The sequence below is a fragment of the Aythya ferina genome, assembly GCF_964211825.1.
Source record: "Aythya ferina genome assembly, chromosome: Z".
In the NCBI taxonomy this organism is placed as follows: domain Eukaryota; kingdom Metazoa; phylum Chordata; class Aves; order Anseriformes; family Anatidae; genus Aythya; species Aythya ferina.
Window position 1 is genome coordinate 46,816,532 of NC_140299.1, and position 27,104 is coordinate 46,843,635.

Genomic DNA, 27,104 nt, shown 5'->3' on the forward strand with positions numbered 1-27,104 from the left:
ACAATCTAGCACAACCACCACTGGAATGCAATGGTCTCAGACATAAGCTATGAGCTATCCTGTATCTTTTGACCATCACAGAGCACTCAAAATTTAACTCAAGAAAGACAAGCTTGGGAGGGGGGTCGGGAGGAGGAGGTTAAGAGAAACAAAACAAAAAAATAGCTTTTATACCACATCTTAAACAAAATCTCAGTGGTTTAAGTACTTCATTATTTTTAAATCTCAATGTCATCATTGGAGCTACATTGACCTTATGCTATATGTCACCTAACATTAAGAAGCAGACATTAAAATCCTAACTGCATTCTTAGAAGGATCCTTAACAAGATTACAATACTACAACTGGTACATTCAAATAAGGCATCTAAACTTCGAGATGTATTCTACTTGTTTCAAGATATTAACATTTAGCTGTAAATCTTGAATCAAGATAAGAAAACAACTACAACAATGGAAAATCTGTTTAAGAAATAATTATATCCTCACTGTGCAAGATGTTCTTATGTAGAACGCAGGGAAGACTCATTACAATAGAGGAACATAAATATTTAAATGAGTTTTTAAACAATCCTACCTTAACACCTTGAACAAGACCATTCATTAAAAACGTATGATGGGTAAATGTTTCGTGTAAAACCTAAAGGAGAAAAATCAAACAAACAAACAAACAAAAGTATTTGAATTATGAGAGAAAGGAGAAAATTGCTTCAAGGTTTAATCTGGATTTGTAAAACAGAACAGCTACAGTGAGACTTGTTAAAAATGTATCTTACCCCAGAGCTATACTCCTACCTATCTTCATAGGAAAATATTGACAAGGTTTTCCAAGAATACACTGGCATAATTTTTTCTCTTGAAGTAGACTGTATAGGACAGCATAAATGTTTTGATTTGGGGAACTCTGCTCAGAAAAGGGGTTGACATGAGAAAAAACATCTCCATGTGGCACCCATAGAATTCTGACAGATAACTTCTTCAAAAATTTATTTCTATCATCGTTACTAATTAGAAGTAAAAATGAACTCTGACACATTCTTTCAAGTAAAACAGAGCTATTTATATAGTGCCTTCTTGGGCAATTGTGAATATTGTTTCCAAATTGCATGTACCCTTTGACTCCACCTCTCCCTGTCCCCCTGCAATTACGCATATTACCCAGTCCATGTAAAGTAATTACCACAGCCCTGAGAGTGATTTCGTGACAGAAAAAAAAAAAGAAAGGAAGAAAGCGCAGATCCCAACTTATTGTCATGAGCACAAAATGCAGATACTGAATAGTCATACAGCTAGAAACACAATGAACAAATAGATGCATATACTAGCAATAGATCTGAGTGCCTTATGCATTCTTTAACTATGGTTGTGAATTAATTTGAGGTGCATTAACGGCAGCTTCAATTCAAGGGCAAGCACATTAATCTATACTAAACAGATTTGCCATAACTATGGAAGAGTTAAAAACCCTCACATGTGCTACTGTGTGAATTTGAAAAGTTACTGCAAAAACCATAGTGCATACACACATGTACATTTCAAATTCATTTGCTGTTTTTATCTATAAATGATTTTTTTTTAATTTATAGGCCAAAGCATCAATAACTACATTTATTTACGTGTATATCAAGAAAATCACTAGCCTGAAAAAAACCACAGTACTTTAGTGTCACTGAAAAACACCAACACAATTTTTCAAGGATAACCGACTTTCTCAACCATTGGTTTCACAAATTTAACAAAGGCAGCTGTTCCCACATTAAACAGTGGTCAGATAATTCTATTTTAATACCCCTTTTTCTTTCTGGTATCATCTTCTGTTTAGGTATTCAAAACAGATTTTTTAACCTGTTTTCCTGTTGATGTGAATGGAGAAAAAACAGTCATGGTTCAAGGTAGAGATCTAGAAAGCCACTCTAGAAAGCAGATGTCTTCTTTAAAACAAACAAACAAAAAAAAAAACTGAGGGGAGGAGGAAGGGAAGGCCACAAGAGAGAAAAAAAAAAAAAAAAAAAGAAAGAAGAAAAGGATAGAGTGGAAGAGGGAAAGAGAAAAAGCCAGGAAACTCACTGAATCAAATCTACTTTTCTGTAAAGTACTTCCCAGTATTTTTGCTAGGGTGTAACCACTGGTGTTATTGCTTCTAGCTTTTGAAATTAAGTTATGTTATTTTATAGAAAAGAAAAATATAAACCTACAAACTTGAAGGGAGGAGTTCCTAACTCAAGTTCTACTGCTACTAATACCAATATACAAAATAAAAGATTATACTAAGGATAGTGTATGGCATTAAGAGATTAATGTGATTATGGTGATTTACTAACGTAAGACTACAAGTCCAAATACAGGAGTACTGCACATAAGCTTTGGGCATTCTGTGAGCAGAATATTCTTCACGTGTTTTATAAACAACAAAAGATCTGAACTGATTAAGTATAGTATCATGTAACAAACAGTACAGCTTCACTGAAAAAACAGATATCAAAGTGAAATGCAATCTAAAGCACTTTTACTAAATTTAAGTAATCTCAGCTAAAGTGCAGCAATTTAATATAATAAAGTATAAGACGTCATTTTAATCTGACTACACAGTGAGAATGAGGTTGCATCCTGATTCTCCAAGTCAAAAAAAAATAAAAAATAAAAAAAATAAGAGTGATCACTAGATTTGACCACCAGGCCAGATATTTCCATTTCTGCCCTTTTCTTCATTCCAGACAAACCTGCCTGAGCAAAACCAGCAAGCTGCCCATTCAAAAGTTGGATCAAGAAGGTTCTACACGGCCTCCAGTACTATTCAACAGTACTACTGATCAGCAAGCTGAGGTAAGTTACACTCCTCTGTATCATACGTGCATAGAGTATCAAGTGAGATTCAAAATGGTTTAAATCAAATGGCAGCCTATCAGTGAGTGATATGCTGATTAAAAATAAAAAGATCAGTAAGAATACAGAACTGTGTTTTTGAACACAGAGAAAAAGTTACTATTTGTACATTACCCCTTTAAACAAGAAGTGCCGCACTAAAGCAACTTGAAGTTGAGCACTTTTGGTTAAAAAGCAATGGGGAAAAAAAAAAAGAAAAAAAAAAAGGACCACCTACTAAATTTCTCCATATTTTCATGCTGGCAAGACAGGACAGCAATTTAGTGGGACACCTGATTTAGTGGGACACCTGCTTTATGAAAATCTGTTTATATGAACATTTTTATTAATAAACTATATTTTTTAAAAATCAGTGCATTATTTCCTTTTAAAAGTGATACAGTCAATTTGGAGATTGGGGAAGTAGAAAACAGTTAATAACAAGGTCTTCAAATCCAACAAAACCCTCATGGTCATGTATTCAAATTGTTCTCTGTTATTATCTGATAAAAAAAAAAATTGACTAAGAGACTTCTGTTTCTCTTAGGCAGGCCCGTTTTCAATGAATAAATAAGATCCACATCTTCAGATAAAAGGCTTCATATCCTGTTACTGCTTTGGTAAAACACTCAAATTATCCATTCAATCTAGAAAATTTACCTATTCAGCTGCATTTCAGAACAGATTGAGTATGTTTTTAAATCTACTTATTATATAAAAGCCTTTACATTTTACTCCAAGTTACTTACTGGTAAAACAACCAACCTCAGTAGAAAACAAAGATAACTATGAGATGTATAGTTTATACAATTGTTGTGACTGGCAGATCAATTGAACTATGAAGTCATTAAAAAAGCCAAAATCTCCACAGAGAGCCTTTCGTCAGTCCACTGAGTTACTCCAAAAGGAAAACAAAAGCTACTTAGTAGTACCTAGAATTACACAGATTTACACAAAGAGTGTAGTACTGTATTGTAGTAATATATTTTGACTATCTTTTAATCTTGCTGCATCTCAACTGTAGTATAACACTGTTCTATGGTGAAGAATGTTCAGACTCCTGAAATTCAGTTAACAAGGTAAGCTGGAAGTGTAAAACAAATTAAAACCATGACCCCTAGGAATTAACAAATTAACTTTTGTTATTACTTCCAAGAAGCTGATCAGTGATACTTACTGTTAACATTGGAGTTGTCAAGAGGCCCCAGGCAAAGAATTCTAGAAAGATGACCACCACAGCATGGTATACACTTGGCCGACCAATACCTTGTTGCTAGAAAAATAAAAAAAAATACAGAGTTTGTACGCATCCAGCTCATTACATGTTCAAAGATATCTTGCAAATGTATTTTGAGTATAACTAGCATTCAGGATGACCTACTACCAAACCCTTGGGAACAACAGTAAGCTGAAGAAGGGTGGAGAAAAATTATTATGAAATGACTAACGATGTCCAAGGAAGTTCAAAAAGTTTGCTCCCTCAAACTGTTGCGACAAAATAAAATTATTTTCCCATTCTGACATTGTCTTGAGCCGCTTTCACTTCCACTGTGCCTTTAGGACTCGTTCCTCTACACCAATATTCCCAACCCTTCTACAATAGTGCAACAAACTAACTCCCCCTTTATCTACACAAGCAGCAAGCAAAGAAGGTTTACAAAGATTGCATCGCTGTTAGACCTAAAGTATGACAACATGCATAACCAGAAGAGCACCTGTTTTTGCACTTGAAACTGTCAAAGAACAGATAGCTCTTGTAGTCTATAAAACTACTTTCTGATGACAAATGATTGATTAATTTCATTCTTTGGAGTGCCTGCAGACTAGACATCCAGGAGCTGGTTAATACATAGCCCTGGGCTTAACCATCACGAGCACCTGCCATGGCTGTTTTAACAGGAAACTGTGAAGACCCCAGGACTGGATCCCCACGCAAGAATCCAGAAGCTTTTTCTTTGGACAAACTGGACAGAACCCTTGGGTGAAGCAGAATTATCAAGAATTGTTCCTGTCTTTCATTTCTATGTCCCTTGCCATAATAACTGTTCACTAAGTTTCTGGGTTCTAAAATTACTTTTTCTTTTTACCCTAACACGTGTCCTGTAATAGATTGTTTTTCAGTGCTTCCAGCCAATCCAAAGCCACAAAACTCCCTTGGGACTGGTATTTCTTAGAACAGAGCAGTACAGTGCTCTTATCTAATACTAAAATTACTGAAGAAACCCCTATTGCCAGGACAGTCTAATTGTTTGTATCTCTAATAATTTTTAAATCTATCAGATTTTATCAAGCTCTGTTGTCAAAAAGTAAAACAGATAGTATTCTTTCTACCTGGTAAGATTCAAAGCATATTTCTACACTACAGCATGTTTCATAGCTTGAAGTTTTGAAGAAAAGCATTGTCTTTTGTCTATGATATGATCATATTATTTCCTATTAGAAAGATTATACGCAGGAAGCTTATAATTTTCAAGCATTATTAACATTTCTCTGTAGATTTCCACACAGTTTTCAATTTCCAAATTGCAAAGATTTCAAGGGATTAAGACAAAAAAATCTCATGTAAGAAGCCTGCAAGTACTTCTATATAAACTAATAGGATAATAATTTTAAGAATATGCTTAATTTGTGTGGTTTTTTGTTTGTTTTGTTTTGTTTTGTTTGGCCAAGAATCAGTAAGAATATCAGTAAGAATAGGGCTTGTTTAAAACAGATCACACTGAAGTCTGAAGAACCCTTTCAACAGCACTTTCCTCTGGAAAAGACAAGCACTTTTCTTCTAGATTAGGTAAGAGACTCCCCAGCCATTCCCTTGACTTTATTTTACTCCATCTCCCTGCTACAACACTAAATGTGACATTGCACCAAAAAGCTGTGGTTTGCATTCAGCAAACTGGTCCAATACAACTGTTCCAATACTTTCAATACAGGTTTTTTTTATTTGTTTTACTAATGAGAATGCTTTTATTACACACAATTTTGATCTGAGATTTACATGGTTGACCAAAAGATGATTTACATACATATCCAAAAAAGATGCCTTTTTTTCCCCTCAGAAATCTTTTAAAAACTTTTGTGAAAATGTATTTTTACTCTAGTGATACTAAAGGATTATTTCTTGGATATTAAAATAATAGGCAAATCACTTTTGGCAGCACCATGCAGCTTACAGTTTGTTGCACTGAACTATTAAAAAAAATAAATAAATCCATAGCCTTTTGGATTCAAGACATAGCCTGGAAAAGTAGAATTTAAATCCTGAAAGGAACATGCCCTGCCAAAATGAAGTCAAGCATTCCAAATCAGATATACTGTTAGCAATCTGTGAGCCACATAGACTGTAGGATAACCCGACCGGAAGCCCCAGGACAAATGGACACAACGACCAGTGTTCTGTGCCGTAAGCCAATTTATTACTGCGTGACATTATCTTATATAGTGTCAAAGCGTCCCACCCAGGAACCCAGGACCCCTCCCACTGTGCTCGCAGGCACCCCAGACCCCTCCTTTCGTGCACGCAGGCACAACCCAGAATAATCCCACACCTCCCCCCTCTCTATGCAGTAATGTACCCCCTTTAACCCGTTACACTAAGCGTGATTTAATCATAATTACTTAGGGACGAATATCCGTCCCAGGAGCAAGTGGTGGCAATGGGAACCCTTCATGATTTTTGGTGAGAATGGTCAGCATGCTGCGATTCATTATACTGCTTCTATCTATTTTTGCTTTAATACATGCATATACTAGCCCTATCACAATGAATAATACTATTACCAGTAGCAATATTGTTTGTAAGAGCGATTTAAGCCATCCTTCTAGATGAAAGCCTAGCCCCTCGAGAGTTGCCCCCAGCCAATTCTGTTCTGCGTCACGCTGCTCTTCTTTTATTTTGCCTTCTACCTGGGCTATTTGGGATATGTCACGTTCTACATCGGCAGTTACATTCGGAATGTGTATACAACCATGGCCAACCTTATCTTTAAGGTATCCACAGACGCCATGCTCCTTTAACAGAAGCATATCCAGGGCCAATCTATTCTGCAGGGTCATTCTTGTTGTGGCTTGTAACTGTATATTTAATTCCTTAAACCCCCTTTTGGTTATGTTGGCCAGTCTATGTACTTGCCCCATCAAATTGTATATCAGCTCCCTGTTGTGGTAGGAGGCTATTGGGGCAAACAACGATTCTACCACCCATCCTATCTTTATCCCAGTGGACGGTTCCTGCCACTCATCATCTTCTTCACTTACTTCTCTTTTTGTCCTTCTCTCTATGAGAGGAGATTTTTTCCAAAGCGGGCAAAGGGTGGGCAATCCTAAAGTAATTTCTTTTACTGGGCCATCCAAACTTAAATGAGTTGTCCAAGTTCCATCACTGGCAGCCCACACAAAATGTCCCATGCTTCGTATAGTTGAAGATGTACAATTCACTAAGGTCTTTTCCCTACCAGTCTGGCTGGCTATATTCCGGTTGGTTATACTCATGTTGACTTGTAGACCTCTGCATGCACATCCGGTGGCTAAGGCTATCTTTACCGGGAGCAGAGATATTGTTTCTAAAGCAGTGTCACAATTGAATATTTGTGTACAATTCCACCACGGGACTGCCTTTACCCTCTCCCGACTACTAGTTTCCCTCTGAGCCGTCTCATATAGTAAACTCTGGTCATTAATCGTCCTTCCTACCCACTGCAAACACCAAGGAGTATTCCCTCCATATTGGTATTTCTGCAGCATACTTAATGTCCATGCTGACTCCCAACCCTCTAATCTTCCTATCTCGTTACCTTCTTTACACTTCCATATGACCTTTTCCTTTTGTCGTGTGCATGGTGCATCATACTCACACATCCCTAGTCGTCCATCCTCGTTGTCTAGGTCCGTAAATATGTAATTTCTTTCCTTTTGACACCCAGAATAAAGGCGAATCTGACACTTTCTATAAAAAACTTCCAGCCTTTCTGTCTCTATGACTGTTTCTGATTCACATTGGATTGTTTTGTTTTTCTCAATCTGGGGTATCGGTGATGTGATTATACCCCAGGGTATAGAATCACCTGTGGATTTAGGTATAGGTAAACAAGCGGTCACTTGACTCACATTCTGCATTTTTGCAAAATCTCTAATTAACCCTATCATTAAATTTTCCTCTTGATTGCTCCTTGCTTGCTGTGTGTACTGAACTGACCTTTTATCTCTCATTTTTAACAACACTGGAATTTTACAGACTCCTCGGGTTGCTCGAGGGCTGCGAGCAGTGCGATGCGGCCGCAATAGCAGACCCATAGAGCACAGACCAAGTGTCGTGTTAGCTGGAATCACCTTCCAAGCACGTTCCTGAGAACAGAGCAACCAATAGGGGTTAGGTAAACGCCAATGAACAGAGTTCGAAACATGCACGATGCGGACCGATTGATAAAGGGCTGTCACACGGCTATTTACAGTCCAAGCATCCCCAGGGAAAAAGTCCACTGGTGCAGGAGCTTGGCCCGGTGGCCCCACCCACAGCCAGGCCACCGACTGATTGTGCACCGTGGTCTTAACTGTCCACGGCGGAACGGTCAAATCCACTATTGTCCCCTTGTCCCAAACATCAATGGAGCCGCACAATTGCGCCACCGGCAGATCGGTTTCTTTTCCGTCCTCCGTCGCATGTGTGGTGCCGTCCGATGACAAGTGTGTTTCATGTGTCAGATTGTTACCTGCCTGCATGGTGGCATTGATACGGATGGTAGTCAGCTTCCTTCCCTGGCAAGTAACAGGCGGGAACAACCCACGAAGTGTCCCATTGAGTACTGGCTCAGCAGACCGTAGGTTGTAAGCGTATGGCGTTGGAAACAGCAGAGCGGTCCGGTAGCCCACAGCATACTCCTGCTAACACTAATGCATCACGACCTAACAGAGATATAGGAATGGCTAGAACGTAGGGTCTGAGAGGCCCCACCTCCCGCCGGACACCAGCGTCATCCCAGCGAATCAATACTGGATGACGGCTGCGATGACCTTCCACCAAACCACCCACCCCACTGACCGCTTGAGGCAGCAGATCTAGTGGCCACTGTTGAGGCCAGTGTGCGGCGGAAATGGAGGTGACATCTGCACCGGAGTCCACTAAAAAGGTTATAGTGGCTACCGGTGGAAATGGATCCTTCACACCTTGAATAGCTACTCGGGCAGGCAAAGTTGGCCGAGAACCCATGTCAAAGCTAACTTGTATCAGGGGATAATTCGCGCTAGAGAGTCCATCATCACTTTTGGTTACCAGAGGGAACACAGTGGGCTCAGCTGTGGCAGTCCGCAGCTGCACGGGAATCTCCACTCCTTGCTCCACTGCCTGTGCACCTGCAAGCCAGGCTTCTGTATTTACCAATCGTTTTCCGGCCCGAGACTGGACGGCGGACTTGTCCACCCCTGCTCGATGGGGGTTGGGACCCACGCTTGCGGCCGAGACAGTGGGTCCCTTTTCGTCCCGGCGCTGGCGTTTCCCGACAGCCCCCCCCTCTTCTCCTCTTTTACCTCCCCTTTTCGTTGTGAACACTCGTGAGCACGGTGGCCAGGCCGCCCACACACCCAACAACGGACATGGCTCTTTTCGATCACAGGTTCCCTTTTCTTGGAACAATCACGAGCTACGTGACCACGCTGTCCGCAGCGAAAAAAACCTCCAGGGTGAATCTGGAGAGCAAACACCTGGAGGGCAGATGTGACCCCAACCATCTGCTCACTGAGGGCAGCAGCAACAGGCTGCATCTCCTGAGCCTTGCCAAACGCACATCCGTGAGCAATCAGCTCGCCCGCGCTTGCAGAAGCTGGAAGCGCTGCAAGAGCGGCCTTGAACTCAGGTAGAGCTCCCGTTCTTAAGCATTCTCTCAAAACAACATCTTGCGCTTCCGGTGGTAAATTACTGCTCGCCACAGCTGTCTGCACTCTATCTGCAAAGCGCGCAAAGTGTTCCTCATGTTTTTGCCGAATATGGAGATAACTGGGAGTCGGGCTGACTACAGCATTCATCCGCTCTAATGCTCTACGGCCCAAATCAGCAGCGGCAATCAGCACGGGCTGCGGCAGCAACAGCTGTTCCTGTGGAGTATTCCACCTCCCCCGTCCCAACAACGCTTCCCCAGGCATACCATGTAAAGGATCCTGGGGGTTCGCCCATGCACGCGCCATTAACACTTCACCTTCCTCTTCTAGCAAAGACTCAAACATGGGTACCTGTGCTGCTGTCAGGCAGGCTCGGGCAACCTGCTGCCAATCAAACATCAGGGGCCCTTGCAAGGCCACCGCATCCAACAAAACCTGTGTCTGTGGGCTAGAGAATCCACCTTCCTGTACAGCCTTTTTTAACTGTAGCAGCATCTTATAGTCTACCGGCTGCCACTGATGTCCCTGAGACCCTGCAAAAACAGGATAGCACCCTATCCGCACAGGACTTGGCGTTATTTCACAACCCGAGAGAAGACATTCTCTCGCACTAATAGTCCATTTTTCTCTTGCCTTTTGCACCTCCTCGCGGATCTGCATCGGCTGCCGCGGGGTAACCTGTCGAGGATCCCGAGACTCCTCATCTGTTGAACTCTCACTATCCACTCGTTCTCTCTCTCGGGGCGTAGCAGCCGACGGAACAGGAACGCAACACACGGACCATGGTAGGGGCTTCTCCAAAAAAGACTCCACCCGCGCTTCCCCCCCCCTCCCGCTCTCCAGGGTCAAACACGGGGGGGGCTGCATACAGCGGCGGCCGGAGGGAGCCCAAAAATGCCGGCGCTTGCCCAGATGCCACCCCTGCCCCTTCTGGACTCCCAGCAGGGAACAGAATAAGGGAGCCCTTCTTATTTACCCCCCAAAAGGACCCGTCCGATGAAGTATGTACTGTGCTCCCTTCCGCCGGAGGGGCACTGGGTGTTGCTATTCCTTCACGATCCAACCGAACTCGCAGGGGGGCCACAAAAGGTTTACCACCCTCTTCTTTCTCCTGCTCCACATTATTTTCATCCCCCGATCAAGCCTCCTCCTTCGCCTGCTCTGACCCTTCCTTTAGATTGTTTCTTATCGGCAGCTCCATAGGAGCCTGCTTATTCTCACTGTCCCCATCGGACAAAAGCATACGGTGCACAGTAGCCCACAGGCATGCCTTGTTGGCTACCTTTTCCAAAACCGCTCGCACCAGCCCATAGGTCGGTAATAAAGTCAGCGCCTCTTTGTTCCTGATGCAGGCGCTATCAAATAAATCCCGTCCCACTGTTTCTAAAACGGTCTGTCTCAGGCAATGGACAGGAGACTTTGCCAGATTCCAGCGTGTCATCCAGAACAAGAGGGACTGTACGTCCTTCTTTCGTAGTGTTATCCCTACTTCCTTGGCCAAGGATTTAACAGTACTCACCACCTCATCGACTCCAGGTCCCATGGCCACCCGCGTACCTAGCACGTACGCACCGTGCCTAACTCGCGCCGTGCCTAACTCGCGCCAACCAGTTGCAAGTCGGGGTTCGTATCACGTCGGGGTCACCATATGTAGGATAACCCGACCGAAAGCCCCGGGACAAACGGACACAACGACCAGTGTTCTGTGCCGTAAGCCAATTTATTACTGCGTGACATTATCTTATATAGTGTCAAAGCGTCCCACCCAGGAAACCAGGACCCCTCCCGCTGTGCTCGCAGGCATCCCAGACCCCTCCTTTCGTGCACGCAGGCACAACCCAGAATAATCCCACACAGACTATAATTTATGATTTTAAGTTTTCTTTACAAAACCCTGAATGTCTAGACTAATTCAAAAACACTAGTCCAAATGACTGCAGCTAACTGCAATTGATCATGCAAACAGGAAAATTCACCGACAGTGTCAAATGGACCAACGTAGATACCAATTCTGATGCCCTTCTTTTCTGAAGGTCCTAAAAATTCTCATTAAAAAGCTTTTGGTTAATAAGCACGCATCAAGTTATTTACAACAGAAGAGTTTGATTGATAAACCTGGACCACTGGAGAGAAAAAAAGAAAAAAAAATAAAGAAAAAAACCCACAAACTCTTTATTGGTTTCAGAAACAAAAAGCTCCCTAAAAACACTTCACTCTTCATTTCAGGATGAAACTACTGCTAAAGCAATAGGTGTGGTTGATTTCTATACCGGCAAATATTTTGTAACAGGATGCAACTGCATGCATTTTACATAAAGAAAGAACTTGAGACATAGACACACAAAAAGTGGTTGTAAACTTGGAAGTACAAAGACCTTTAGGATTCTTGAACTAGGAGATGCAGAGATAACATACTGAATTCTTTGCATATAAAAAGATGTAAATAGTTTCAGAAATAGTGCATGGTCTATCTACAAATTGTTTTTGTTACTACCACCAACAACTCCTCTCACCCCCTTTCTGCCAAATGTTAGAGTTCTAATGATACAAATTAAGTGCCCCCAAGCAAGTCTTAAAATCTGTTAAGAGACTATTTTCTCCCCACACAAATTTTCATATGACAGCCCAGTGTGTGGGCTGAGAAGCTATGTATGAACACTATCATTGTTTTGAAATGCAGCTGCCGGTCAAGCTATTGCACTTCATAATCAATAATGAGCAAAATATTACATAATCTCAAATGCTTTTAACTATAAAAATTTGTTAAAGTTATATTAAAAATTATTACAAAAATCAGGAGTGCCAGAATTTCTGACAAAATATCTACTATTTCTGATTTTACACTTTGCTTTTTCCTATAATTCTTTAGCTTATAACAAATTTTGAAAAACATTTTATTTCTCCTGCCTCTATTAGTGGCAGAAGAATCCAGAACATTAATTTGAAGCCAAGAGGGAGAACTATTAGGAAACAATCTTTTTTTTTCCTTTTTTTTTTTTCTTTTTTTTTTTTTTTTTTAAAAAAAAAGCAAACTACAGCTGTTGAACACAAATAAAGCCACAAGAAGATACCAAGATCATAAATCCAGATGGTGAGGATCTGGTCATGGGAAGTAGGGAAAAAAAGCAATACAGCACCAGTACAGCACCAGTAAGAATACTTCATCTTAGTCGTTTTGAAGGATAGCTAGTACAGCTCACCATAAAATAGTCCACAATATGAATTCTTATAGCCAGCTCCAGATCTTCAGGAGCACAGGTAGGGTTTGTAGCATTTATTTATTCACACTATTTTAACGTAAATATTTCTCTATTAATTCTAAACAGTAATTAAACAACGAACATTGCTTGAATGGCTGCAAAGGCACTTCAGCATGGATTTTCAAACACTGTTCACGATTTTACTTCTTGTATATAATTTATTCCAGAATAAAACCACTTCTAACTCCTCAAGTGCTCAAATCTTCCAGAGCTCTTTTTCAAGCTTTTCAAATTTGTACAAGGATGATGGACACAATACCCTGCTAGCTGGATTAAGAAAAAGAGTTGGTTCAATGAATACAGCATACTTTTTCCCCTCTCGGGGCAGTTAAGCATCAGAACCCATTGCCCACTGAGCCATACTTGACTTCTGCATTCTCTGTCATCAGATGGTTTCAATACACACCTGGAAGAGCCCTAGGCAACCTACACTCTGGCCTCACAGCAACTGCCACAAGAAAGAAGTTGGCCTGTGGACCTGAAGTCCTTTTCCAAACTGAATTTTCTTGTTACCTCTCAGGAAGATAACAACCAAATTCAGGTTGAACTTCTGAACTGACAATTACAGGAACTTTCCTCCACTCTCCTCTCCCCCTTCTCCCAATAACTCTTCACCACCAGAAAGTAAGGTATCTCAGGAGACGTTAGTAGGTTGTTCTACATCCAGGAAGGGCAAGAGTTGGCAAGCAGTATTCTCTGTCGTTCCACATGCTTTCCTGTTTGAATCATTCGAACTTTGACATTCACGCTAAACTATAAAGCACACTCCCTTTCTACATTTACCTTCACTGCGATTTATTCTATTTCCCCAAGAATTTCAACAGTTTCAAGGTCCGCGATAAAATGCAAACATTTACTAGTATGCTTTCCTGCATCATTATTTAACCATTTTAGCTTTTTCCAGAACAAACATAGAATCACAAAATAACACAGGTTGAAAGGGGACTTCAACATACCAACCAGTCACACCTTTGGTGGGAAAAGACAGTTTACATGAGATTAGCTAGCACTATGTCATCTCAGGTCTTTAAGACCTGAGGTCTTTAAGACCTGGATTGTTCACTCACTAATAGGGAACGTGAGCTGGGATTAGACCGTCGTGAGACAGGTTAGTTTTACCCTACTGATGATGTGTTGTTGCGCTAGTAAACCTCCAGTGATGGGGTTTCTACCACAGCCCTGGGGAGGTTGTTCTAGTGACTGATTGTTCTCAGTGTGTAGAATTTATTTTATCAAGACAAATCCTCTCCTGGTGCAGCTTGTACCACTGCCCCTTGTACACTCCACGTGGCTTCTTGTGAAGAGAGAGCCTCCGTACTATTTGTAGCCACCCTTTAAGTACTGGGATATTGTTCCCCCAAGCTTTCTCTTCTTCATTGGCAGGGACACTTACCACTTTGAGCAGCCTGCTCTAATGGAAGGTGTCCCTGACCACGGCAGGGGTTTGGAATTAAATGGTCTTCAAGGTCCTTTCCAATCCAAACCATTCTATGACTCTCTTCCCCAGGGTGACAAGACCTACCTCCTTCAGTCTCTCCTCATGGGGCAGGCTCTCCAGCCCTTTGATCATTTTCATGGCCATCCTTTGAACCCTCTCCAGTTGGCCTTTTTGAAGTATGGGAACCAGAACTGGACACAGTGCTCCAAGTGCAGCCTGAGAAGTGCTGAGCAGACTGGGATGATCTCCATTTGTAGCATCCCCTACAGCTGCAGCGCAGGATTGAATTTGCCTTCATTGCTGCGGCATCCCACCACCAACTCTTGTTCAGCTGGTTGTCCCCAGGACCCCAGGTCCCTTTTGGCAAGGCTTCTCCCCAGCCACACAGATCTCACAGATCTATACTGGGCACTTTGGTGGTGGTGTCCCAGGTGCAGGGCCTTGCACTTGTCTCTGTTAAACATCACACAGTTCTTGCTCACCCACACTTCCAGCCTGTCCAGAGCCCATAAATGGCTCTCCCTTATGAGGCATGCAACTCACCACACTGTTTGTGAGGGTGCTTTTGATCCCATCATCCAGAGGATTTATGAAGACATTGAATAGCAATGCCCGATTCCTAAGGAACATTGATCCCACCGATCCCTAAGGAACAGTAACAGGCTGCCAGCATGAGTAGAAACTATTGATCACCACACTCTGAATGCAACCTGTCAAGACAATTTCATAACCATATTGCAGGCCACCACATCCAGCCCATACCTTGCCAGCTTGTCTAGTAGAAGACTGTGGGAAATACTATGTCACCACTCCATCCCACTAAAACATGGATGCTTTTTACTCTGTACATTTGGCCTAGGTAGCTCTCTAAGCATGTTAGATGTTTACCTTGCTCTCCTCATCTTCCTAGTGTTTATTGTCTAGTGATCAGAAAGAATTATTTAGGAACAATCTTAGTTGCAACCTGTTTGCTACAAAAGCCCCTTTTGTTCGAACTTGCAAAAATTCACTTCAGTTCAAAAAAAGCACCCTGAAGACCTTGGCTGCCCCTGTCACTGAAGCAATCACCGGGTGATTATGTCGTCCAGACAGGCCTTGAATATCTCCAGAGAAGGAGACTCCACAACCTCCCTAGGCAGCCTGTTCCAATGCTCCTTCACCCTCACTGTGAAGAAGTTCTTTCGCATGTCAGCGCGGATCTTCCTGTGCTCTAACTTGCAGCCATTGCTCCTTGTCCTATCCCCACAAACCACTCAGAAGAGGTTGGCTATTAGGACGTTTGTATTAACAAGCCTTCTGAAAGTTTAAGTAAGCACTGAAAGGCCCTCACCAAAAGGTCTTAAAATAAAAAGAATGTGAAGCAAACTCTTACCAGAAATGTTAAAAAGGTAAAAAATTTAAAATTAAATGAAAAAAGAAAAACAATTTCTGCAGTAAAAATAAGTTACCAGCAGAGTCCCTGCACTGTCCCATGATCTATGTAGTTCAACATATTCTAAGTGAGCTGTAAAAAGGGTGAAAGCAAAGTGACAAAGTTCATTGAGAATACAATGCAATTCAGGTTAGAAAAGCTAGATGTCAATCGTGAAGAGGAGAAATTGATGTAGTCAGGAAAACAAATTAAATGGCAGATTAATTTATCCACCACAAACATGAAAAAAAAAAAAAAAAAAAAAAAAAAAGTAACTCCACATCCAGAACGACTACTTAGGAATGTGATCGTGGATAGGACAGTTCCATGAAAGACACCGAATTAGTGTTCATCCATGGCTTAAAAAAAAAAAAAATGTATTCAAAGACACGCTGTTAGGAAAAAGATTATCACCATACTACTACACAACCATGTGATGTGCATGCCTGATTGTTCTTACTAACCCTCTGCTTCTGGTGTTTTAACCATTTTTATTGCATCTATGTGAAGATCATTCTCCTTATCCCATGACTGCTTGTTTTGTTCAGAAGCTTTATGCAATGCATATTGTTGAACAGTGCACAGGTGGACGAAGCCCACAGTAGGAGAAGAAAATGCTGAAGTATGTTTTGCCTAACAGCAGCTGAAACATCTGATGAAAGGTACAGCTGGAATTTATTAAACTGGGTGTGACATGAAGGGTGTGAAGAGAAAACAATAGTCACTGCCTTCAGTGACAACTGATACCTTAAAAAATACGAGAAATTACGTAAAGCAGGACCCAAGACATCAGGTTTAAATTGTGTGGAACTTCACATAACTTACTGTCAGAGCGTAAAATCCTTTACCATATTATTTTCCCTCCTGGAAATGAATTTCTGTTTAAGTTTAGTCTGGACAAGCTAATGAAACAGGAGTCTTCTGAGGAGCATAAAGCAAGAAAACACCATTTCTGGTTCAGCATTTGAGCCTTACGCCACTGAAAGCAGGAAGAACATCCAAGAGAAGGACTGCCATATGCCCTGCCACATTTTAAAAGCTAGGCTTTAGGCAGCAATGCATTGTTATAATTTAATATTTCTCATAGAATTAATACATAGACAGGATTTTACAAAATACCAAACCGCAAGCTGATTTTTCTATTGTTGAGAAATTTTCTTCCTAAAGTGAAGAAAGATGCAAGACACAGAAATTTCTCTTAAAAGCACAGATTGTCAATTGGTTAATTCATATGCTTCCCTATGGAATAGACAATTACCCAAGGTCACTACCCATTGGTTAAGCCTGGATCCTCATTATTAAAATACCAAGTCTCATTTATACAATTACTGTCATTCTGTTTCTGTTCAAAAGTAATAGAAACACTAAACCAGAGTTTGGTAAGCGTACTTACTCTTACAGGCTAGCAAACTTTTCTCTAGACACAAAACCTTCCAAATTGCCAGAACCTAAAGCATTAGCAATGGCAAACTGACCTCTGAGCAGGAATATAAGCAAGAATGATTTGTTTTTGTTAAGACAGCAGCTAGTCGTGCCTGATAATGGTTCAGAAACACCATTTCTTTCATTTAATTTGATGTGAAAATTTAGCATTAATAACCTTGCTTGAGAAAGCAGTGCCATGTATCTTTAATTATTCATTTTTAAACAGTTTCTTCTGTGGGAAAAGTAGTGTTGCATAAAGGACTAGATATCCAAACTGCCAATTAGGTCTACTACAAGCAAGAAATTTAAGAAACCAGCTTACTGGACTGGGAGCAGTTTTGGTGAAGTCTCATAACATTTCATGCTGCATCAGTTTCATTACACTGCATTTTTTACAAAGTAGTAGAAAGAAAAATGCTATCACTAAGGCTAAAAACTCTTTGGGTATATCTGCAACTCTTTGGGTATATACCAGCCCATATATTTGAGACATCCAAACCTGAAATTCCTTTCATAATATCACTTTATTTAGACAACATCATACGTTTTTGCTAAAACGCTTCCTTAGTGGGACATTATTTTACTGACAACAGGTTATATAAAAATGAAGTGGTAATTCTTACACTATTTGTACAGAAATGTATGAGATGGAGAATATCAGTGTCCACAATGCGGATAGAACAAGATTGCTTAACCAGTAACAAAATGTTCTCAGCATCATTTACTTCAACTTCAGAATCCCACTAAAATCGAGGTAGTGCAGCCAGCAGAAACTGATTTAATTCCAATGGAATTTACTTAAACATACTATTGTTCTTATTACTTAGAGCCAGTAACTCAATTCAAAACAAGTCATTTGCTCAGTATTTCAATTTCAGTTCTTCATTTGAAGAAAGCCAGTGTTTTCAACAGTGAGAAGTTGGCTACAGATGACAGAAAAAAGCAGAATCTTGTTATTCTGCCTGGAGGGGTAGAGCTTGGGCGTTGCGCAGCCCAATGGACTTGCTCATATTTTTCATGTCTATTGCATCAAACTGGTAGGACAAAAGAATCAGAAGGGAAATGAAAACAAAAACATCCTTCACAGACCAAAGCAGCAACTCAAAGTTTCATTTCTGTAATTACTTCTCATCAGCAAGCCGAAATGCAAGCTTTCTCTTTCAAATGCCAGAGCTGCTCTCCAGTTGGTATCAAAGATATCTCTGCAGTTACATCTAAAACCATGACTTGGACCCTCATACATAAGTCTGAATAAGCTCTTTCAATAATGTGTCTGCAGAATTCATGTTCTAGCAATATGACAGCCACATGAGAACAACTGGGAGGTACAGGAAGCGCAGTAACAAAAGGAAATAGACTACTTGTCAGAAATTGTAAAGCAGACTCTACGCTGATACAAATATAATTGTGTTACTGCTATTCAGAAGTACAGAAGGCTAGAGCCCCACATCTTCCTCTCTGGTAGGAGATGCACTGCAGGAACACAAATTCCCTTTTCCGTTACTACGGGGCAAGGGGAAAGTCAAGCAATCAAAACCTATGATCATTTTATAAGTTAAGAATTAAAAAGCTAAATTTGCAAATTGAAAATAAAAGAGAAAAAAAGCACAGCATATTTTGGTACTCAAAGGTATTTTAATCCTCTAGCAACAAACATTCAATCCCTTAATATGGAATACAGGGTAGCACCTTTGTCAGCTATAGATTTACTTCCATTTGTTTTAATCCTCTTCACATGTGGAGTAAGAAAACAAAGCTTTTGTTTGTTTGTTTTTGTTTTGTTTTGTTTTCATTTTTCTATCTCTACCTTCCATACCTTATCTTCTGTTCAAAGTTAAGTAAATTCACCTTTTTTTTTTTTTTTTCCCCTCTTCTATTTACTGACATAATCCTTTGTTTTCTTTCACTACATCATCCATGCTGATAAAACCCAAACTGAAAGCAGTACTGAAAGACTACATTTTTTTTAACTAAGAATCTAATAGCCCTCTGCAAGCTTTTTGTTCCCATTGCAGCTTCAGGCTGGGTTATTGAATCATATACACATCCAGACTCCTGAACAGAAACCTAGAACAGCAAATCATGCAAGACACCAGTTGCACTTCTTGAATGACACCATACTGTCCTTCGGAAAATGTAACTGTTTCTAAAAGTGACACCAAAACTCAAATACAGAAGTGGTCTGTTACAAGAAATGTGAAACAGTCACTTTGGAATTAACTTACATAAAACAACTTATTCATGTGACTAGTGAATTCCATTTAATAGGAATATTTTGTTTAACATCCTCACTGGGTTTAATTAAACATTAAAAGTACTTCCATATCTTCATCAGATAACCTTGGTGAGTAAGAGACAAAGAATATATTGATATAAAACAGATGGCTTCAGGAATTAAAAAAAATCTCCAGCCAAGGTACCACATTAACACTGTAACATTAATGGTCAGCTAGAGCTATTACAAATATTACTGCATGAAAAAAAGGTGTGACCAGCAGGTCAACGGAGGTGATTGCTCCCCTCTGCTCTGCCCTACAGAGATGATGAGAGGGCTGGAGCACCTCTCCTATGCTGAGAGAGCTGGGGATGTTCAGCCTGGAGAAGAGAAGGTTCTGGGGATGCCTCACTGCAACCTTTCAGTACTTAGAGGGGTCTTATAAAAACAGATGGAGGACTCTTTACTCAGGTAGATAATAACAGGTCAAGGGGGAATGGTCTTAAACTAAAAGAGGATAAATTTAGATTAGATGCTAGTAGGAAATTCTTCACTCAGAGGGTGGTGAGGCACTGGCACAGGCTGACCAGAGAAGCTGTGGATGCCCCATCTCTTGAATTGTTCAAGGCCTGGCTGGATGGGGCTTTGAGCAACTTCTTTCTAGTGGGTGGCATCCCTGTCCATGGCAGGGGTTTGGACTTTGATGATCTTTAAGCTCCCTTCCAACCTGAGCCATTCTGTGTTTCTGTGATTTTATGAAATGCATGCATAAACATAACATAAATGTAAAACAGAAAGCTATCCTATCTCCATTGCTAGAGATTCTGATTTGTGGGGGAGATGAGGGCAGGATGGGTGACACATGTAGCAGACACTGGCTCCCTGATATCAACTTAATATTGTTTATAAACTCTTGGCACCAACAATGCTTTCAGAAAATATTTTATGAGTAAACAAATATGAAATACACCACTCAGGAACAAACGAGCATGAATTTAGTCTCAAAACACTAACAACTAGCAGGCCGGGCCGCAAATACAATTTCAGCGATTCCAACTTATAGAAACAGATCTATCACAGGACTTTGCCCGGTTTTGTATTCGCACCCCTTCAGAAACAACACCCCGTCCATCTGCTCCCTGACCGCCTGCATCCCCGCGGGCTTCCCCACTCCCTCCAGGCACAGTCCACAGCAGGGAAGGGGCTGGACCTGCTGGCCTGGGAGCACCCTGCCCGCAGACGAGCCACCCACCCGTCCCCACTTGCTGGGGACTGCTCCGGAGGTGTCACCAACCTGCAGCCGGCTTTCCAGGCACGCTCAGGCTGGCATGTGCAGCTCCCGACCCGCTGGCTGCCGGAGCACGGGCAGGGACCCCCGGGAGGCCCGTCCTGACGCCCGACCCCGCCGCGGCCCCGCGGAGCGGCCGGGGCCGAGCCCCCCATGGGGGCATGCGGGGAGGGGTCCGCCCGCCGCCCCCGCCCGCCCCCGCCCGCCGCGGCCCCGCACTCACCGCGCCGCAGCCGCCCGCCTTCAGGCCGGCCCGCGTCAGCAGCATGGCGCAGACACCGCCTTCCCTCACCGCCACCGCCGCCGCCGCCTCCTCCTCCTCCTCCGGCTCCCCGTCCTCCCCGTCCGGGGCTGGCGGCGGCTCGGGGCTCATCTCGCTCGCACCATCCTCCGCGAGGGGCCGGGCCGGGCCGGGCCGGGCCGGGACAGGGCAAGACGGGACAGGGGATGGAGGAGGGGGGAGTGGAGGGCGCCCTCCTCCCCGGCCGCCTCCGCCGCGCCGCCTGGGCGGGGCGCTGCCGCCGGGCTGCCGTGACGGCGGGACCCGCGGCTGGCCGGGCCTGCCAGGGATTGCCAGTGATAGGAGCAGAGGGAATGGCCTCAGGTTGTGCCAGGGGAGGTTCAGGCTGGCAATGAGGAGACATTTCTGCTGAGAAAGAGCAGTCAGGCACTGGGACGGGTTGCCCAGGGAAGTGGTGGAGTCACCGCCCCTGGGGGTGTTCAAGGAAAGGTTGGACGTGGTGACTGGGGATATGGTATAGTGGGTGACACTGGTGGCAGGGTGATGGTTGGACCTGATGATCTTGAAGGTCTTTTCCAACCTTAATGGTTCTGTGATTCTTGAGCTGTGTTGGACTCCAAGCAGTGTCATCGGCACACCACTTTTTCATGAGGAATTGAGTTTCCTTTCATTAGGTATCACGTGGCCAGCTGGTCAAGAATTATTCTGACGCGTCTTACCTCGTAGCTCACTGTGTGTGCACAAATGGAGATTTTGAGATAATGTAGTACTGGAAGTAAAGTTTGTTACTAGAAGTAAGCCATCAAAAATCAGCGCAGGAAGTGAATTGTCAGTCCAGGATGAAGTGTTGACCTGGGAGTTCAAAAAGACTTTCATCCTGCATTCCTTGCATCTCCATATACTATTGGAGTCAAGTCATTATTTTCAGAAGTACTTCAGATGTTCACAGCTGATACAGAGGATTATTTTTTTTTTCCAAGACCACAACTGTTCTGTTTGCTGAATTAGTAAATGTTAATTTAAAAGGGCATTTGTGTTTGTTATATATCTCTTTTCTCAGTTTTTAGAACGCAATGTACTTGTGCATTTCAATAAATAAAATACAGCACATTTCAAAATTTCCTTTCAGTGTATTGCACAACAATTCAACAAGCATTCTCTTTCAACATAGTGGCATGTGTTGACTTGAAAACATTCCTCAGTTTTTATGTGACCTTTCTTGAAGCTTTGTTTTGTTTAAGTATCAGCATTTTAATAACACTGGATACCCTGAGCAAAGTACCTATGCAAAATTATTTCTTTTTATTGTATAAGAATTAGTAAGTCAACACGTATTCTTCAAAATGACTTTTCCCTGTGTAGGGTTTCATGCTTTCTTTCCAGTTTTGTGGGAACATTACCTTTGTATTCTGAAAATTTTTAAAATACATGTCATTTAGGTGGCTTAATCCAATTTAGATACAAATCAAAAGAATATCTTCCATCAACTGTTATGGCCCAATAAAGACATCTATTTGTAATTTTGCCATGACTTTCCAATTTCATTCTGGTCCAATACAGAATTTTATGTTGAAAGTTGTTTTTTTTGTTTGTTTGTTTGTTTTTTGTTTGTTGGTTTTTGATTTTTTGTTTTTGTTTTGTTTGTTTGTTTGTTTTTTGTTTTTCATGTCTTAGGCTAGATATATTTATTAAGAATTAGTTAAACAAGTAATTGGATACATAAAGAAGGAATAGTTAGTGTATAAAGAGAGTAATTGGTATAGCCCCCATTGACTCTGTGCTCTATGTTTAGAATATTCTTAAGCAATATTTTTAAATTATGTGGAAGAAGCAATTAATAACAAAGATATAAAGTTTATTACAGAATCCAATTCAGCATGATCAAAACTGTAAAGAGTTGTAAAGGAATATCATAAGCTTGAGTAAATGGTAAAAATGTCAGCTGAAAGTAACCTGATGAATGGAGTTCAGTTATCTAGGGGAAAAGAATTCTAATTAGTTATAGGGTTTATAGATCTCTGAATTAGCTATTTCTTCTTAGGAAAGACACTAGAAACCTTGTAGATAGTTTTCTGAAAGCTCAGAATTGGTACCAATTAAGGGCTTTTTAGCATTAGAAAGTTCCTAAACTGCTGACTGCAAGAAGGTGGGCAAGTCTATTAGAGAAAATATCAGACTTCTTTTGCTCACTTTTTCTACTCTTTTGCTCTGTAAACATAAACTAATGTCTCAGAACCAGGATAGGTGGAAATTGGTGTAGCTTTGCAAATTTTTCTTGTATTTTAAGGTATGAATCTTTGCACTGTTACACACTCAGTCTTTGAAAAAGAAGCCACAGAAGCACCATCTAAATAGATTTACAAGTATCCAGTAGCAGGTCTAGCAGAGGTATGATTGCCCTATTTTTGTCACTGGGTGTATACTGGAGATAACTGATGATAATTTGTATGTCAATGCCTATAACCATTGTCACTGATCAAATAAATATAAGAGATTACACAATCATTTGAGCATTATTCAGAAACTGACATTCTTGGTTGGGCCCAGTGAGACTAGGCTCAGGAAAATATTCTCTGTAAACTAAGAGAGTGCTCTGCACAGCTGTCTTGGCATGATGCTGATGACAATGCTCAGTGAGTCGTCAACAAAAACAACATGAAAGCTCATCAGTGAAACAATGGTGTGTGCAAGAATTGGGCCAGGTTTTTCTGCAGAGTAGGCTCTTACCATAGTTTCTGCATAGCTGTGAGCCATGTTACTGTATATTATAGACCTGTAGCACCCTCCAGCCTCTGCTTGCTCCATACATCGCAGCTCCTAGTGAGAAGCGTCTTGAATTGAAAAGCCAACTTTCGTTTTCAGTTTCATCATGTTATTAAAGGAAAGAGGAACTAAACCACTGGAATGTGCTTAAAGTGCAGTTCAGCTGTATACAGAGCCAAAATTCATTATTGAACTGCTCAAATTCATTATAATCTAATCCCCAACATTCACGACAGTAAGATTACTTTATTTTGCACTCTTGGATCTCCTTATAATTTATTAATGTCTTATGTCTACAGACAGCTTTGAGGGAAATCCATGAAGTCTGTGTACTCTAGGAACCATTGACCAGCACTACCTCTGCATTGTACTTTCCTACTCAAAGCCACTTCTCATGAATTGGATGCTTATATTTTTTTCCACTGTTACTCTAAGCTTTATGAAACCTCATTCAGATAAAGCAGTAGATTGTATTCCTGCAAGCATCAGCCCTTTCTTACTGATAAAGTAATCATAATGGTAGCAAAGATAGAATACTTTAAGGAGAAATGTGCTATAGGCAAAACCTGGCAACAGCTTTTATTTGTTGGTCTTTACACTGTTCTCAAAATCAGACTAAGAAAGAGATCAAACCCTATCAGCTGTTAAAAAGGAATCCCACTAGATGGGGATATAGTTTCAAATGAAAAGCATTTTGTCTTGAGGACTTTTTTTTTTTTCATGTTATTTTAACTTACGTAATTCTGTGCAGTTAGAATAAGTTCTCTTTAGAATTTTTTGAGCATTCTTACTTATTTCATACCCTTTCTGCACAAGCTATGATAGGCTTATTTGAGTAAATTATTGGTGTATGGGGGACACTGTTGTCCCCATTCATAGATTTCAGTGGCCAAATGTCAGTTACATTTTTGCTTAGCATGATTTTTCTTTTCCACATGTAGCATAGAATTTTCAGAAAATAATATCTGGAACAAATCATCTTCCTTTGTAATTAGTAGCATAGGTGGTGTCATGATCTAGAAACAGTTTGGAAGAGAGGTTTATTTATTTATTCATTCTTATAAGGGAAGACTGTGTAGACAGGGGTGCCCTATCGCTTTTTGCAAAGGCCTCAGAAGGCAAATATAGGAAAATAATATTGAATGTAAATAATAACCGCATCCTTAGGTCCTTGTTTTTTTATAGTTTTAAAAGATGGTTCTCAGATCAGAAGACAAACTGAGGTCATTAAGCAAACTTTATTTTTAACATCGCCTAGTTTGTGATTATTTTAAATTCCATACTAATGTTATGGTACTGTATTTGATGTTTTTATACTTGCATAGTTTCATTCCTACATCAATTTAATTATTATAATGATGCCTATAACTGAATTCCTATATAGTAATGACTATCCATTAAGAATGGTGATAGAAATCTCAAGGGTCTTCTGCAGTCTAATGAAGTTAATTGAATGTACTGCTAAACCATTTGTATTTGATTTTTTAATACAAATGATACCACATGAAATTCAGCTTTTAAAATCACTGGGAAAAAAAAAAAAAAAAAAAAAAAAAAAAAAAAAAAAAAGAATGTGTGGACAAGAAAGGGAACACAGGGAAATTAAAAGCAATCTAGTGGTAATACCAAATGTAGTGAGTTCCAGTAAGAGGTACTAGAAAATTAAGTAACTTTTTTAAAATTACCTGAAATGTGTCAAAACCTAGTTTTTGAAACATCTTTTAATATCTCCCTTCCCCACCTGTAGCAGGAGAATAATTCAGATTCTAAGAATGGAATCTGTGGCAATAGAACCTGTAGATATTCATTACACTATGAGTGAAAACAATAGATACAACAAGTGAGCAAAATTTGGGATGAAGGAAAAGAGAGTAATAACGTAGGGGATATTTTTGACCTCACTTCCAACTCACTGATTTCTGACATCTAAGTTGTTTGTTATTTGTTTTTCCCTCAACAGAAGAGTTTTGTAGCTTGGAAGCTGTCAGAAATCCTATCCTTTAGTACATGAAACAATAATACTCATAACAATCAGTGGGTGTTTGTTTTCTCCTAAATTCTTTTGATGTATAATAATAAATAAATCAGTTAATGCATTTCCAAATATTCTTACTAAACTTTTTACAATATTTTTTTTTCCATGTAGTTGAAACATTAGCAAGTGGACATGGGACTAAAAAGAGGTTGTTGGAGACCATCCAAGCACCATATATGTTATATTAATTCAGCTATTACTTGTCAATTGTCTTCCAATTGCATTTCTGATTGTATATAAAATATACAATGTATATATAATGTATAACTACACGTATATAATTTTGTATATGTATATGATTATATATGTGTGTATATTATATACACATATTTACATATACATATATTATATGTGCATATATATTATATATTATATTATATGTATATATGTGTATAATGTATGCAATGTATATATAATCCAGCTTTGATGAGATTTTTGTTTGTGTTGCTACTCTTGTTTGACCTGCAAATAATAAATTCAGCTTTTGCTTAATGGTTTTATTTCTTCTCTGCTTAAACATTAGTTAAAAATCCTCTAGCCCTCAAATATTTTAATACATTGAGATTTTGAACATTTATAATTGTTTTTTGTTATTACACAACTAAGGTGTATAACTTCACAGTCTTATCTAACTATGATTTTGGTTTTGTTTCCAAAAATGTTCATACTTTTAACAGTACTCATCAGTACATACATAGTGAAATAATATGTATGCACCTCTTGAATATATAAACAGCTTGCAGAGTGATTTGGGGCCCTTATGGTTTAAGAATCCAATAAGCGCATATTATTTTACTTTATTGGTTGCTACAGAATAGTTTTAGTAGCTTCCAGGAAAATTCTAGAGTTTTTTATCTGTTTTATATCTATTTTTCTTAAAATAAATAGAATACCTGGGAGATGCTTAGGATAAGTGAAGATCAGTACATTTTAGTAATAAAAATATCCAGGAATACCTTCCTCAGTAGGAATTTTCACCATTCTTTTTAGCCCAGCTATTTTATATATATAGGTTTTATTGGTTTAAAATTATTCTATTTACTATAGTGCAAATAAAAAGCTGATCAAAAGACTGATCAAAAAATTGTTATCTGAAGTTTTATTCCTTGAATTAAGAATTTATGCACATGCTTAGATGAGGTCTCTGGATAGTCCAACTGTATTCCCTCTAACTAGGCTTATGCCTAAATCCTTTGTTTTATGGGTACACAGAGGTCCATATTCCAACAGAGGATGCTTACAGCCAAACTGAAACTTCTGCTCTGAGGGGACATCTCAGAGGAGAAATGAAATGTATGT

General features: G+C 40.3%; 1 protein-coding gene across 2 annotated transcripts in view; it reads right to left on the reverse strand.

Moving 5' to 3' along the window:
* Positions 1-21,228, reverse strand: part of MFSD14B (major facilitator superfamily domain containing 14B) — a 36,372-nt gene extending 15,144 nt beyond the window's left edge. The window contains exons 1-3 of one of the 2 annotated variants that reach the window (XM_084503465.1): positions 20,990-21,228; positions 4,040-4,135; positions 578-640 (exon numbers count right to left, since the gene is read on the reverse strand). In XM_084503465.1, coding sequence (XP_084359591.1) covers positions 578-640; positions 4,040-4,135; positions 20,990-21,139 — 309 coding nt within the window. In that variant the 5' untranslated portion in view covers positions 21,140-21,228. Of the gene's footprint in view, positions 1-577; positions 641-4,039; positions 4,136-20,772; positions 20,858-20,989 lie in introns of those variants that run through there. The other variant, XM_084503466.1, reaches the window with a different exon arrangement.
* Positions 21,229-27,104: the final 5,876 nt, after the last annotated feature.